Consider the following 16,126-nt stretch of genomic DNA (forward strand, 5'->3'; position numbering starts at 1 on the left):
GAGAACAGAATCCAGAGAGTCAGGCGAGCTGCACTAAGCATTAAGTGATTGTTTCTCAGCTCAAACCTACCCTCTACAACTCATCTCTGTGATCTGGGCCCGCACTTGGCAAACCACATTTCTGCTTCCCTAGCTGATCATGACCAGGCTCTGCCAATAGGGGGAGTGAGAGAGAGAGGCTGCAAGGCTGCGGGAGGGAGGAGGTACCTGCTTCTCGCGCATTTGCAGATCCTGTGAGCATCACCCCCAGTTAAGCTTCTGCTGCTGCAGTGGTTCCTGCCTGAAGCAGCAGATGAATCCAGTTTGCAGTGTCCCAATACCTCCAGAAACAGCCTCATTCAGCCCCTCTCAGCAGCCAGTGGGGGAGGAAGCCCTCCTCAAACGACCTGAATTTCAGCTCCTGGGGCCCCACCTTCAAGTTTCCAAACATCTACGTTTCAATAATTCCTGCCCCTTTCTTTTGTTCCCCCAACCCTGGGAGTTGTAGCTACTCCCTGCAGTTGCTTCTCCCTCATATCTTAGTCTTCTAGTAACACCTAGTTACTGGTTCTATCAAATTATCTGTTAAAATAACTGGTGTGGTTTTAGTCTCCTGGCAGGACCCTAACTGACCAGGCAGTACTAATGTTGGTAGTTTGTCGTGGTGCTGATCCCAGGTGGCAAATAACTTGATTTTATTTATTATTATTATTTTTTTAAGAGACAGGGTCTTTCTCTGTCACCCAGGCTGGAGTGCAGTGGTGCAATCATAGCTCACTGCAGCCTCGACCTCTGGGGCTCAAGTGATTCTCCCACCTTGGCCTCTGAGTAGCTGGGTCTAGAGATGCACGACACCACACCTGGCTAATTTTTTATTTTTTGTAGAGGCAGGGTCTTGCTGTGTTGCCCAGGCTGGTCCTGAACTCCTGGCCTCAAATGATCCTCTCACCTCAGCCTCCCAGAGCTATGAAGTACAAGTGTAAGCCACCATACCCAGCTAGAACTTGATCTTTAAGGGTTATGCATGTGGCAGTGAAAGAGAACAAGAGAGAAAACCTAGGCTTCAAGCAAGTGAGAGTGGCATTTCAGAGATCCTCACCACATTGCATAGAACTGAGGACTCCCCAAAGGCAACACCCACACTAGTTACATGAAGGGGAAATGAGCCTGTGGAAAGAGTCCGTGGGAGGCCTTTCTGTCTTGGCCTTAGCTTGGGGGGACACCAAACAAAAGGTGAAAATTCTTCTCTGGAGAACTCCTCAAAAGTCTGTTCTCTCAAGGAATTTAGAGTAGAAATTCATGTTAGCAATCTGCATTGAAAAACCCAAGCTGAGGCCAGGCGCGGTGGCTCACGCCTGTAATCCCAGCATTTTGGGAGACCAAGGCAGGCGGATCACTTGAGGTTAGGAGTTCAAGACCAGCCTGGCCAACATGGTAAAACCCCATCTCTACTAAAAATACAAAACTTAAGCCAGGCATGGTGGCAGGCGCCTGTTGTCCCAGCTACTCGGGAGGCTGAGGCACGAGAATTGCTTGAACCCAGGAGGCAGAGGTTGCAGTGAGCTGAGATGGCACCATTGCACTTAAGCCTGGGGGACAAGAGGCCAGGAGTTCAAGACCAGCCTGACCAACATGGTGAAACCCCGTCTTTATCAAAAATACAAAAATTAGCTGGACGTGGTGGTAGGCACCTATAATCCCAGCTACTCGAGAGGCTGAGGCACAAGAATCACTTGAACCCAGGAGTTGGAGGTGATGGTGAGCCGAGATTGTGCCACTGCACTCCAGCCTGGGTGACAGAGCAAGACTCTGCCAAAAAACAAAAAACGAAACAAAAAGACTGGGCACAGTGGCTCACACCTGTAATCCCAGCACTTTGGGAGGCCAAAGCAGGCAGATCACGAGGTCAGGAGATCGAGACCATCCTGGCCAACACGGTGAAACCCTGTCTCTACTAAAAATACAAAAAATTAGCTGGGCGTGGTGGCGCATGCCTGTAGTCCCAGCTACTTGGGAGACTGAGGCAGGAGAATCACTTGAACCCAGGAGGTGGAGGTTGCAGTGAGCCAAGATCGCGCCACTGTACTCCAGCCTGGCGACAGAGTGAGACTCCATCTCAAAAAAAAAAAAGGATGAATGCAGCCACTTTTGGTTGGGTATATTTTGTTACTGACTTAGTCTCTTTTCTAACTGACATGCTGTGAAATTTATAAAATTGGACAATAAAGCCTTTTGCTGAGAAAAACAGAACATAACTATAGCTCTCTTTGTGCGCAGCTGATTGTGCAAAGGAAACAAGAAAGACAATTATACAGAAGGGAAGCTTTCTTCCTGACCTTGACTATACTTGTTTATAAAAGGCCTGATTTGGAGCCGACAGGGAAGCTGAATTTATCATCTGGTGACTAACATGGGAAAACCCTGTCCTACTAAATACAAAAAAATTAGCCAGGCATGGTGGCACAGGCCTGTAATCTGAGCTACTTGGGAGGCTAAGATGGAGAATCGTTTGTACCTGGGAGGCGGAGGTTGCAGTGAGCCAAGATTGCACCACTGCACTCCAGCCTGGGCAATAAGAGCAAAATTCCGTGTCAAAAAAAAAAAAAAAAAGGAAGGAGGAGGGAGGGAGGGAGGGAGGGAGGGAGAACGGAGAACGGAAGGAAGGAAGGCTCCTGTGACTTTGGGTTTGTGCCTTTGATGTTTTTGAAGAGTAGAGGTCAGTGATTTTTGTCAGATATCACTTATTGTACAAAATATCTGATGTTTCCTTGTGATTAATTTAGGTTGCACACTTTGGCCAGAATACCACAGAAGTGATGTGTAATATACAGTTGATTTTGTGTATTGACTTCTCATCTTGTGACCTTCCCTTACTAAACCTTGTAGTTTGTCTAGATCTCTTGGGATTTTCTGCATAGACAATCACGTCATCTGTGAAAAAAGATAGTTTTCTTTCTTCTTTTTCTCACCTTGTCACACTGACTAGTGCAAAGTTGGGCATGGTGGTGCAATCCTGTAGTCCCAGCTACTTGAGGGGTTGTGGCAGGAGGATCACTTGCACCTGGGAGGACAGGGCTGCAGTGAGCTGAGATCGTGCCACTGCACTCCAGCCTGGGTGACAAAGTGAGACCTTGTTTCAAAAAAAAAAGAGTAGGCCAGGTACACACAGTGGCTCACATGTGTAATCCTAGCACTTTGGGAGGCCGCAGCAGGTGGACCACCTGACCTCAGGAGTTCAAGACCAGCCTGGGCAACATAGTGAAACACTATTTCTACAAAAAATATTTAAAAATTAGCCGGGCATGGTGGCTCCCACTAGCTACTTGGGGGGCTGAGGTGGGAGGATCACTTGAGCCCAGGAGGCAGAGGTTGCAGTGAGTTGAGATCATGCCACTGTACTCCAACCTGAGCAACAGAGTGAGACTCTCATCTCAAATAAATAAATAAATAAATAAATAAGTAAATAAAATGAAATATATGGTTAAAAAAAGAGACAGTTTGGTATTGGCATAAAGAAAAATATACATATCAATGGAACAGAGAAGAGAGTACAGAAATAAACCCATACATATGGTTAATTAATTCTCAACAAGGAGTCAAAATGATTCAATGAGAAAAGGGAAGTCTTCTTTTTTTTTTTAAAGTATTTTCAGCCAGGTGCAGTGGCTCAGGCCTGTAATCCCAATACTTTGGAAGGCCAAGGTGGGAGGATCACTTTAAGCTCAGGAGTTCAAGACCAGCCAGGCAATGTAGTGAAACCCCATTTCTACAAAAAATTGTTAAAAAAATTAGCCGGGCATGGCAGTTCACACCTATAGTCCCAGCTACTCAGAGGAGGCTGAGGCTGGAGAATCCCTTGAGTCTGGGAAGCGGAGGTTGTAGTGAGCCAAGATCATGCCACTGCACTCCAGCCTGGCCAACAGAGTGAGACTCTGTCTTAAAATAAATAAAATAAATAAATAAGCATTGTCAACAAACATATAAAAAAGATACAGAAAAGGGCCAGGCGCAGTGGTCACACCTGTAATCCCACTACTTTGGGAGGCCAAGGTGGGCGGATCACAAGGTCAGGAGATCAAGACCATCCTGGCTAACACGGTGAAACCCCGTGTCTACTAAAAATACAAAAAATTAGCCGGGTGTGGTGGCAGGTGCCTGTAGTCCCAGCTACTTGGGAGGCTGAGGCAGAATGGCGTGAACCCGGGAGGTGGAGCTTGCAGTGAGCCAAGATCGCGCCACTGCACTCCAGCCTGGGTGACAGAGTGAGACTCCATCTCAAAAAAAAAAAAAAAAAAAAAAAAAAGGATACAGAAAAAATAAACCTTATCCCCTGCTTCACACAATACACAAAAATTCACTTGAGATGAAACAGAGATCTAAATGTAAAATCTAAAAATAGAAAGCTTCTAGAAGAAAACATAGGAGACAGGCAGAATAACAGCTCCTCAAAGATGTCTACATCCTAATCCCTGAATCTGGAAATGTGGCAGAAGGCACTTTGCAGATGTGATGAACTTGAAGATGTTGAAATGGGAGTGATGCCCCTGGATTATCCGGGTGGGCCAAGTGTCATCATAAGGGTCTTTATAAGAAAGGAGGGCTGGGTGTGGTGGCTCATGCCTGTAATCCTAGCACTTTGGGAGGCTGGGGTGGGTGGATCGCTTGAGCCCAGGAGTTTGAGACCAGTCTGGGCAACACAGTGAAACCCTCTCTCTACAAAAAATAACAAAAGTTAGCCAGGAGTGGTGGTGTGCACCTGTAGCCCTGGCTACTTGGGAGGCGGAGGTGGGAGAATCGCTTGAACCTCGGAGGCAGAAGTTGCAGTGAGCTGAGATCACGCCACTGTACTCCAGCCTGGGCAACAGAAATGAAACCCTGTCTCAAAAAAAAAAAAATGAACAAAAGAAAAAGAAGGCCGGATGCAGTGGCTCACGCTTGTAATCCCAGCACTTTGGGAGGCTGAGGCGGGCAGATCACGAGGTCAGGAGTTCGAGACCAGCCTGGCCAATATGGTGAAACCCTGTCTGTACTAAAAATACAAAAAAAAAAGTTAGCCGGACGTGGTGGTGGGCCCTATAGTCCCAGCAACTCGGGAGGCTGAGGCAGAAGAATAGCTTGAACCCAGGAGGCAGAGGCTGCAGTAAGCCGAGATCACGCCAGTGCACTCACTCCAGCCTGGGCGACAGAGCGAGACTCCATCTCAAAAAAAAAAAAAAAAAAAAAGAAAAAGAAAAAGAAGGCAAGAGAGTCAGAGTTGGAGAAGTAACAATGGAAGTGGCAGCAGGCGTTAGAGTGACAGGAGTGCTGGCTTTGATGAAGGAAGGGTCACAAGCTGAGGAGGGCAGATGGACTCTAGAAGCTGAAATAGGCAAGGAAATGGATTCTCCCCTAGAGCCTCCGGAAGGAACACGGCTCTGCCCACACCTAGATTTTAGCCCAGTGAGAGTGATTTCAGACTTCTGACCTCCAGAACAGTCAAATAATACATTTGTGTCATTTTAAGCCATGATCCAAACTTGCTCTCTTCCCTGATGTGCAGTTTACCGCCCTGTGTCTGCCTTCTGTCTCCTCCGTACACTGGGTGATCCTCCAGAGGGCAGCAATCAGGTGTGACTCACATCTGCCCCATGTCTTCCCAGCCCCAGCCCCTAGGGGAGACGGTGATGCGAGCATGAGGGGCAGAGGTCAGTATGGGATCCATCTCACAGCCCTGCTTACCTCATAGTCTTGCTCCCCAGTGCCTCCAGCTGAACTGCCCACCAGCACCTCCACGAAAGCTGAGCCATCATTCCCGATGTCCACACTGTGTATCTGCTCCTCCTTCTCCAACTGTGGGCAGAGAGAGAGGCCACTGTCAGTGCCTGCTCTGCCTCTGGGCTCACTGTGGGACCTCAGGATGAATCTCCTTTGGATCACCATGTCCCTGTAACGTCAACTCTGTGAGGGGGCACACCAGGGTTGAGTGGTGCCATGTGTCCCCTCCATGCAGCACAGGGTATGGCATGGAGCAGGAACTCACAAAATAGTCACTGAATGAATGCATACGCGCCCACCCCACACATACCTGCTTCCCTGACCTCTCCAGACTCTACCAGGTCAGCCTATCACACACCGCCATGGAGCTCTCCTTGCTAAGTACTCTTCAGAGTTATAACTTTATTCAAATCATCATGCAGACAAACAGCACATGTCACCCCTCACCCACAATCGCAGAGGACTCCAGGAAACCTCCCTGAGGGCAGGGGCTTTGTCCGATCTTGCTCACCACTGGTTCCTGGGTTTGAATCCCAGCTGTGCTGCACACTAGCTGTATGACCATGCCAGTTAACCTTTTGGAGCCTCAGTTTTCTCATCTGTAAAATGGGAATGACCACCATATCTAGGATCATGCACATAAATAACGGCCAAAGGGCATGGCGAAGAGTAGGCAATTAACTGCTGTCAGTCAGGAGGTATTATTAGTCAGTGCTAGACAACTATTTGTTGAAAGAAGAAAAGAGCTACCTGTAGGAGGGCTCATCTCAAAGGATCTGCCATTCCTGTCTGACAGATGAAGATGCAGAAAGCCGTGAGGGCCGTGCGGGCACGGGAGGCAGTTAGGTTGAGGCAAGTGTCCTGCCTTCCAGTGTGGGGCTCTTTTATTAGGATCCTAGAATGACGCATTATTACAACTCTCAAAGGCACCTAGGCCAGGTGCAGTGGCTCAAGCCTGTAAATCCAGCACTCTGCGAGGCCAAGGCAGTGGATCACTTGAGGCCAGCCTGGCCAACATGGCAAAACCCCTTCTCTACTAAAAATATAAAATATAGCCGGGCATGGTGACACATGCCTGTAGTTCCAGCTCTTCAAGAGGCTGAGGCACAAGAATCTCTTGAACCTAGGAGGCAGAGGTTGCAGTAAGCAGAGATCATGCCACTGCACTCCAGCCTGGGTGACAGAGCGAGACTCTGTCTCAAAAAAAAAAAAAAAAACAACAAGGTACCTAGTCCACCACCCTACACTGCCCTCTCCCACCCCTGGTGATGACAGATGCTCCAATCTGCTCTATTGCCTCCCTGTCAGATCATCTAGACATCACCTGCACACTGCTATCAACAGGAACATCACTGTATGGGAGGAGGGAGCCTGAACTTGGGGTGAGGTAGGCCTGGGCTCAAATACAGCAATGCCATTTCCAACCTGCACAACCTTGGGTGATGTAGTCAACGTCTCTGTGAGGCAGTTTCCTCACATGCAAAAAGGGAAGATGGTCGTAACAACCCTCCCTCCTTGGCCAGGCACAGTGGCTCACGTCTTTATAACCAGCACTTTGGAAGACTGAGGTGGGAGGATCACTTGAGGCTGGGAGTTCAAGACCAGCCTGGGCAACATAGCCAGACCTTGTCTCTACAAAAATTACAAAAATTAGCCAGGCATGGTGGCACATACCTGTGGTCCCAGCTACTCAGGAGGCTGAGGAAGGAGGATCGCTTGAGCCTGGGGAGGTCAAGGCTGCAGTGAGTCATGTTCGCATCACTGTACTCTGGGCAACAGAGTGATGAGACCTTGTCTTCAAAAAAAAAAACTTACCCTCCCTCTGAAGGAAGTTGAGATGACACAGAATTAACAACTATAACCACAACTGCAGCCAACATCCGAGTGCACTGAGCGCTCCTGGTGTGCCAGACTCCTGCTAATAATACATGTATCTACTCTCCTGCAATGGCTCTGCCAGGCAGTTGCTATAATTATCTCCATCTTACACATGAGCAAACGGAGGCAGGAAGTGGTTATGTAACTTCACAGCTGGTGGGTGGCAAAGCCGGACCGGAACCCAGGCAGGCTGGCGACAGTCCACGCGTGCTCCTCCATCACACCACTGACGTGCTAGAGGAGGAAGATGGTGCTGGAGGAAGGGCCTGCCTAAGGCTGAGGCCGGCAGACCTCCTGCTCACTCCCCTGCCTCCACCACCACTCCCAGCCTTGGGCCCTGGGCAGTGTACAGTGCTGCCTGGGCTCATGAGATGTCCCAGTCTGGGCCGGGTGTGGTGGCTCACACCCGTAATACCAGCACTTTGGGAGGCTGAGACAGGTGAATCGCTTGAGGTCAGGAGTTTTAGACTAGCCTGGCCAACATGGTGAAACTCTGTCTCTACTAAAAATATGAAAATTAAAATTAGCCGGGCATGGTGGTGAGCACCTGTAATCCCAGATACTGGGGAGGCTGAGGCAGGAGAATCACCTGAACCTGGGAGGCAGAGGTTGCAGTGAGCAGAGATTGGGCCACTGCACTCCAGCTTGAGCGATGGAGTGAGACTCTGTCTCAAAAAAACAAAAAAACAAAAAAACAAACAAACAAAAAAGAAGTCCCAGTCTGACTGCTCCCCAGGCCAGATTTGGTGACTTTCCACCAGCCACAACGGCCTCCCTTCTGTGCCAAGAACAGTCTGGCTCCTTCCCACCTCAGGGCCTCTGCACCTGCCAATCCCCCTGCCTGGACCACTTTTCCCTCAAAAATATCCATAGCTGGGTAAAAGTTTGCCTTCTGTGCTTCAGGTGCCCACTCAGATGTCACCTCAGACCATAAGTAGCCTACCTCGCCCCCTACCTGGTGCTACTCTCTATCTCCCCACCCGACTTTACTTTTCTTCATGATTACCGCCTGGTGTTACCCAGTTACATCTTTTTTGTTTGTATTTGTCTAGCATCTGTCTCTCCCGCCAGACTTCTAAGCTCCACAAGAGCAAGGACAGTGTCTGAGTTGTTCCCTACTGTGTCCCCAAGGCCAAGAACAGTGTCTGGTCCTTCCCAGCTCTGCTGATTTCCTGCTGTGTGATCCTGGAGCAAATGGTTTCATTTCACCCCTTGTGCCTCAGTTTTCGAACCTATGAAATGGGGACAATAACAACGTCTATCTCATAAAGTTGTTGAGAACATTCAAATCCATACCAAGAATGAGAAATAACATATCAAGTGCCTGGAATACTGCCTGGCACAGAGCAAACACTATATAAATGTCAGCTGCGAATATCATTAACACAGCAGGCCTCTACTGCATTCCCAATGGATGGACAGACAGACACAGACCAGGCGCCCAGCAACCGTTTGCAGAAGTTACTACTCGAGTTACTAAGCAGTAACTCTGGCTCTGTCCTCCCTTACCAAGTGGCCCTGTTGAGCCCCTTCTCTGCTGCTTGCCTGGGTGTCCCATCTGTCACAAGAGGGTCACCATGGCTAACATTTTCAGATTCTCACCATGTGCCGGGTGCTTGGTGTATGAGTTTCCTTTTACTGTTGTACAAATTACCACAAACTTTGTGGCTAAAAACAACACAAATCTGGCCGGGCGCAGTGGTTCACACCTGTAATCCCAGAACTTTGGGAGACTGAGGCGGGCGGATCACCTGATGTCGGGAGTTCGAGACCAGCCTGACCAAAATGCAGAAACTCCATCTCTACTAAAAATACAAAATTAGCCAGGCATGGTGGCGCATGCCTGTAATCCCAGCTACTCGGGAGGCTGAGACAGAATTGCTTAAACCTGTGGGGCGGAGGTTGCAGTGAGCCGAGATCACACCACTGCACTCTAGCCTGGGCAACAAGAGCAAAACTCTGTCTCAAAAAAAAAAAACACACACACACACACACACACAAATTTAATATCTTACAGATCTGGAGGTCAAAAGTCTGAAACTGGGCCTTACAGGGCTAAAATCTAGATGCAGCAGGGCTGCATTCCTTCCTTCCAGGAGCACTAGAGGAGAATGTATCTCCTTGCATCTTCAGCTTCTCGAGGCCACCTGCCTTCCTTGGCTCACAGTCCCTTCCTCGTCTTCAAAGCTGCTGAAAGCGCTGGCATCACTCCAGGCTCTGCTTGCATCTTCACAGCTCTGGTTCCAGCTCTCTTGCCTCCCTCTTTCCCTTATAAGGCCTCTGGGGGTTACATGAGGCCCACCGGATAATCCAGGGCACTCTCCCCATCTCAAGATCCTTAATTTAATCAAACCCACAAAGCTCCTTTGGCCATTAAAATATTTCCAGGTTCTGGGGATGAGGACATGAACATCTTTTGAGCACCACTGTTCCGTCCACCACACTTGGCTAAGCGTGGGCCGGGCATCACTGAAGCCTCAAAACCACTTTAAATAGAAGGGTCTGTTACAACTCCAGTTTCACAGATGGGGAAACTGAGGGTCAGACAGGTTAAATCAATAGCTTACATGGCACACAAGCTAATAACTAGCAGAGTACTTCAGACGCAACTGCATGACTGCAAAGCACTGTCCAATACCACCACTGTTGTCAACTTTCTTTCCATCCAAGTCAAACTCAACATCTTTACCTCTCCCACAATATTCAGCACGGCTACTAAATGTGGTAGGATGGAGATGCTTGTATTTTAAATGAATGATTCCTACTGCATATATAACTATTTCTACTTTAAACATGCACAGGCACTCCCTGACATTTCTTCTTCATATATAAAAAAAGTCCTGGCTAGGAGCACTGGCTCACGCCTGTAATCCCAGCACCGTGGGAGGTGGAGGCGGGAGAATCACTTGAGGCCAGGAGTTCGAGACCAGCCTGGCCAACACAGCAAAACCCTGTCTCTACCAAAAATACAAAAAGTTAGCTGGGTGTGGTGACATGCACCTCAATAGTCCCAGCTACTCAGGAGGCTAAGGCACAAGAATTACTTGAACCTGGGAGGTGGAGGTTGCGGTGAGTTGAGATGAGCCACTACACACCAGCCTGGGTGATAGAGTGAGACTCTGTCTCGAGAGAAAACAACAGGCTGGGCACGGTGGTGGCTCACACCTGTAATCTCAGCACTTTGGGAGGCCAAGGCAGGCAGATCACTTGAGGCCAGGAGTTCGAGACCAGCATGACCAATATGATGAAACCCTGTCTCTACTAAAAATATAAAAATTAGCCAGGCGTGGTGGCGTACACTTGTAATCCCAGCTACTCGGGAGGCTGAGGCCAGAGAATCACTTGAACCTGGGAGGCAGAAGTTGCAGCGAGCCGAGATCATGCCACTGCACTCCAGCCTGGGTGACAGAGAGAGACTCCATCTAAAAAAAAAAAAAAAAAAAAAAAAAAGTGGCTGGGCACAGTGGCTCAGGCCTGTAATCCTAGCACTTCAGGAGGCAGAGGCTGGCAGATCACAAGGTCAGGAGAGTTCAAGACCAGCCTGGCCAAGAGGGTAAAACCCCATCTCTATTAAAAATACAAAAATTAGCCAGGAATGGTGGCGGGTGCCTGTAATCCCAGCTACTTGGGAGGCTGAGACAGAGAATTGCTTGAACCCGGGAGGCGGAGGTTGCAGTGAGCCAAGATCACGCCACTGCATTCCAGGCTGGGTGACAGAGCAAGACTCTGTCTCAAAAAAAAAAAAAAAAAAAAAAAAAAGGTAAGTAAATACTTTTTAAAAATCTGATAAAAATGTTTATACATGGAGGCTGGGGGTGGTGGCTCACGCCTGTAATTCCAACACTTTGGGAGGCCAAGGCAGGTGGATTTCTTGAGCCCAGGAGTTCAAGACCAACCTGGGCAACACGGCGAAACCCCGTCTCTATTAAAAACAGAAAAATTAGCTGGGCATGGTAGCATGCGCCTGTAATCCCAGCTACTCGGGAGGCTGAGGCACGAGAATCACTTGAACCTGGGAAGCAGAGGTTGCAGTGAGCCGAGATTGCACCACTGCACTCCAGCCTGGGCAACAGAGCAAGACTCAATCTCAAAAAAAAAAAAAAAAAAAAAAAGGTTTATATATACATGGCAACAACCCAATAAATGTCCATCAGTTGATGAATAGATAAACATTGTACAGTATATTTATGGAATATCATTCAGTTATTTAAAAAACTGAAGTTGTGATATATGCTACAACATGGATGAACCTCAGAAACATTATGCAAAGTGTAACAAGGTTAAGTGTAAAAGACCACATATACATTTATAAGTCCAGAATAAGCAAATCCAGAGAAGCAGAAAGTAGATCAGTGGTTGCCAAGTGCAACATTGGGGAGAGAATAAGAAGTGACTGCTTAATGGTTATGTGGTTTCTTTTTGGAGTGATGAAAATATTCTGAATTAGAGAATGGAGATGGTTGAAGAACACTGTCAATATGCTTAAAAAAAAAAAACCCTGAAATGTGCACTTTATTTATTTATTTATTTATTTTTGTTTTTTGCTGAGACGGAGTCTCACTCTGTCGCCCAGGCTGGAGTGCAGTGGTGCAATCTCAGCTCACTGCAACCTCTGCCTTCCGGTTCAAGTGATTCTCTTGCCTCAGCCTCCCGAATAGCTGGGATAGCTGGGACTACAGGCACGCACCACCACACCCGGCTAATTTTTGTATTTTCAGTAGAGACGGGGTTTCACCATGTTGGCCAGCCTAGTCTCGAATCCCTGACCTCAAGCAATCCATCCGCCTTGGCCTCTCAAAGTGCTGGGATTACAGGTGTGAGCTACCGCATTCAGCTGAAATGTGCACTTTAAATGGTTAAAACAGTAAATTTTATGTGAATTTTTCTCAAAATAAGAGATGAGTGCTCAGTATGTATCAGCTGTGAGGATGAGGGCACAAGATGACTATCACCTGTGGCCTGGGTTCGTGTGCATGCAGCTTTCTCAGGGAGACACAGTTCATGATATGAGCTGTTCCTGAAACAAATATGGCACAGGAAGGCAAAGTTCCTGAGAGATATATTGCTAAAAATCTGTTCCACATCCATGAAATGCAATCTTTTCTTTTCTTTTCTTTTCTTTTTTTTTTTTGAGACAGAGTCTTGCTCTGTCACCCAGGCTAGAGTACAGTGGCACGATCTCGGCTTTCTGCAACCTCTGCCTCCCGGGTTCAAACAATTCTCCTGCCTCAGCCTCCCAGGTAGCTGGGATTACAGGCGCCCGCCACTGCACCTGGCTAATTTTTATATTTTTAGTAGAAACAGGGTTCCACCATCTTGGCCAGGCTGGTCTTGAACACCTGACCTCGTGATCCACCTGCCTCAGCCTCCCAAAGTGCTGGGATTACAGGCGTGAGCCACCGCGCCCGGCCATGAAATGCAATTGTATGCATCATTTAAAAGAATAAGGTAGGCCGTGCACGGCATGGCTGACGCCTGTAATCCCAACACTTTGGGAGGCCAAGGCAGGAGGATCACTTGAGGTCAGGAATTCAAGACCAGCCTGGCTAACATGGGGAAACCCCATCTCTACCAAACATACAAAAATTAGCCAAGCCTGGTGGCATGTGCCCATAATCCCAGCTACTAGGGAGGTTGAGGCAGGAGAATCACTTGAAGCTGGGAGGCGGAGGTTTCAGTGAGCCAGGATCGCACTACTGCACTCCAGCCTGGGTGACAGAGCGAGATTCTGTCTCAAAGTAAGTAAGTAAATAAATAAATAAATAAGGTAGAACTTCATGCAGTGTGCATCTCCAAAATACACTGTTACTTGAAAAAAAACACACAAGGGAACAGTGTATATACTATGAGTTTTTTTAAAAGGGATGGAGCGGGTAGGTATATATGCTTGTATGTGTACAGAATGACCCAGGAAGACCACCCAAAAAAACTGCTAATGGTGGTTGCATCAGGAGAGAAGAATGAGGGAGCAGGAGTTGGGGAGGAAGCAGGGAGGGATGGAAAGGGTGAGGGGAAATTTTCTTTTTAGTGTATACCCTTTTGTACCTTTTGAATTTTGCACTCTATGCATATAATACCCATTCAGAAAGCAAATATAATAAAACCACAATGGCCAGGTCTTTGTGGCTCTGTCTGTAATCCCTGTAATCCCAGCTACTCAGGAAGCTGCCTCCAAAAAGCTTAAAAAAAAAAAAAAATTAGTTGGGTGTGGTGGTGTGCACCTATAGTCCTAGCTACTCAGGAGGCCAAGCTGGGGATCACTTGAGATCAACAGTTCAAGACCAGCCTTGGCAACATAGTGAGACTCCATTTAAAAAAAAAAAAATCAAATATAAATAAATAAAACCATAATAGTTATCTCAATACAACAGAATACTATACAGAAATGACAATAGGCCAGGCGCAGTGGCTCATGTCTGTAATCCCAAGGATTTAAGAAGCTGAGGCAGGAGGAATGCTTGAGTCCAGGAGTTCAAGACCAGCCTAGACAACACAGTGAGACCCCATCTCTGCAAAAAAATACAAAAATTAGACTGGGGAAGTGGCACATGCCTGTAGTCCCAACTACTGAGGAGGCTGAGGTGGGAGGATTGCTTGAGCCCGGGAGGTCAAGCCTGTAGTGAGCTGAGATGGTGCCACTGCACTCCAGCCTGAGCGACAGAGTGAGACCCTGTCTCAAAAAAGACAATAGGAGTCGGGCATGGTGGCTCACGCCTGTAATCCCAGCACTTTGGGAGGCCGAGGCAGGTGGATCACCAGAGGTCAGGAGTTCGAGACCAGCCTGACCAACATGGTGAAAACCTGTCTCTACTAAATACAAAAAATTAGCCAGGCGTGGTGGTGCATGCCTGTAATCCCAGCTACTTGGGAGGCTGAGGCAAGAGAACCACTTGAACCTGGGAGGCGGAGGTTGCAGTGAGCTGAGATTGTGCCACTGCACTCCAGCCAGGCCAACAAGAGCAAAACTCCATCTCAGAAAAAAAAAAAAATCACAATAAACCATCTACAGCTACACTCAACGACACAGATGAAATGAACAAACATAACAAGGGAAGCCAGACAAGAAAAGTTTATACCACACGATTCCATTTTATATGCAATTCAAAATCAGGCAAAATGAATCCATGCTGTTAACAATCAGGACAGTGGTTACCCTTGCACGGGTACTGACAGGAAGAACCTGAGGGAACTGCTGGGGGCTAGGCATGTTCTGTGCTGCATCTGGGTGTGGAGTACACAGGGCTGCAGTTTGCGAAGAGTCACTGAGCTGTACACTTACTTACACCTTCACTTCACTCTATGTATGTTACACATCAAAAAACAGTAAAAACAAATTTAAAACACCACAGTGGCAAACTGAGTGATTAGAAAACCAATGACAATCAAAAATGACCATAGGCCCTATTGCTGATGAACATTTCTTCTAAAAATGACACACCTCCAGTGACACACCGGAGTTATATCTGGGTCTTGTCCAAGCCACCCCTCCAGCCCAGCAGTAGTTAGCAAAGAGGTTGGCATTTCCCTCTAGGAGCAGGTGATGAACAGACAACAGAGCCTGCTGTGGCTACTGCAAACAATCAGGTGTGTGGGGCTGTCATAAGCAGATGGCTAAGCCCCATGTGGTAAGATCCAGATGTTGCGTAACAATGATTAGAGGAGAAAATGCAGGGAAGTAGAAGAACCCACAGATGTGGCCAGGTGCAGTGGCTCATGCCTGTAATGCCAGCACTTTGGGAGGCCAAGGCAGGAGGACTGCTTGAGCCCAGGAGTCCGAGACCAGCCTGGGCAACATAGTGAGACCCCATCCTAAGAAAAATTTTTAAAATTAGCTGGGCCTCGTGGCACGCGTCTGTAGTCCCAGCTATTTGGGAGGCTGAGGTGGGAGGATTGCCTGAGCCCAGGAGGTTGAGGCTACAGTGAGCCATGACTTTGCAACTGCACTCCAACCTGGGCAAGAGAGTGAGACCCTATCTCAAAACATAACAAAACAACCCAGAGCTAAGCCTGCTGCCTTGGTGGCCAGAAATGTCTGCCTTATCAGTTATGTCAAAAGAATCAAAATTAGCATTTGATGAATCCAGAGGAAGCCCACAAATTAGTCATTGCCAGATGCAACCAGTCATTCCAAAGGATCTCTGATGTGGAATAAGTTAACAAAACAACTGCTGCAATGCTGGTCTCCTACTCCTGTGTGTGGCCCCTGCAGTTGATTGTCAACATGGAGCCAGCAGGATCCTGTGAAGGCCTAAGGCAGATCCTGTCCCTCCTCTGCTCGGAGCCCTCCGGTGGCTCCTATCTCACCCGGAGTAAAAGCTCAAGTCCTTTCAATGGCTTTCCAGGCCTTAAGTGGTTTTTTAGGAGTTCCCAGTCCCACCCTGTTACCTCATCTCCTACCTCTTTCCCCCTGGCTGACTCCACCCCAGCCACACTGGCCTCCTTGCTGTCACAAGCCAGCTTCAGAGTCTTTTCCCTAGATACATACATAGCTCATGTTGCTCAAATGTCCCCTTTT

General features: G+C 47.9%; 1 protein-coding gene across 2 annotated transcripts in view; it reads right to left on the reverse strand.

The window, feature by feature from the left end:
- Positions 1–16,126, reverse strand: part of XRCC1 (X-ray repair cross complementing 1) — a 31,681-nt gene that overhangs the window by 11,230 nt on the left and 4,325 nt on the right. The window contains exons 3-4 of one of the 2 annotated variants that reach the window (XM_054463454.2): positions 5,698–5,808; positions 2,949–3,090 (exon numbers count right to left, since the gene is read on the reverse strand). In XM_054463454.2, the coding sequence (XP_054319429.2) occupies positions 2,949–3,090; positions 5,698–5,808 (253 nt within the window). The remainder of the gene's footprint in view (positions 1–2,948; positions 3,091–5,697; positions 5,809–16,126) is intronic. The other variant, XM_054463455.2, reaches the window with a different exon arrangement.

This window comes from Pongo pygmaeus, chromosome 20 (assembly GCF_028885625.2).
Source record: "Pongo pygmaeus isolate AG05252 chromosome 20, NHGRI_mPonPyg2-v2.0_pri, whole genome shotgun sequence".
Taxonomy (NCBI): Eukaryota; Metazoa; Chordata; class Mammalia; order Primates; family Hominidae; genus Pongo; species Pongo pygmaeus.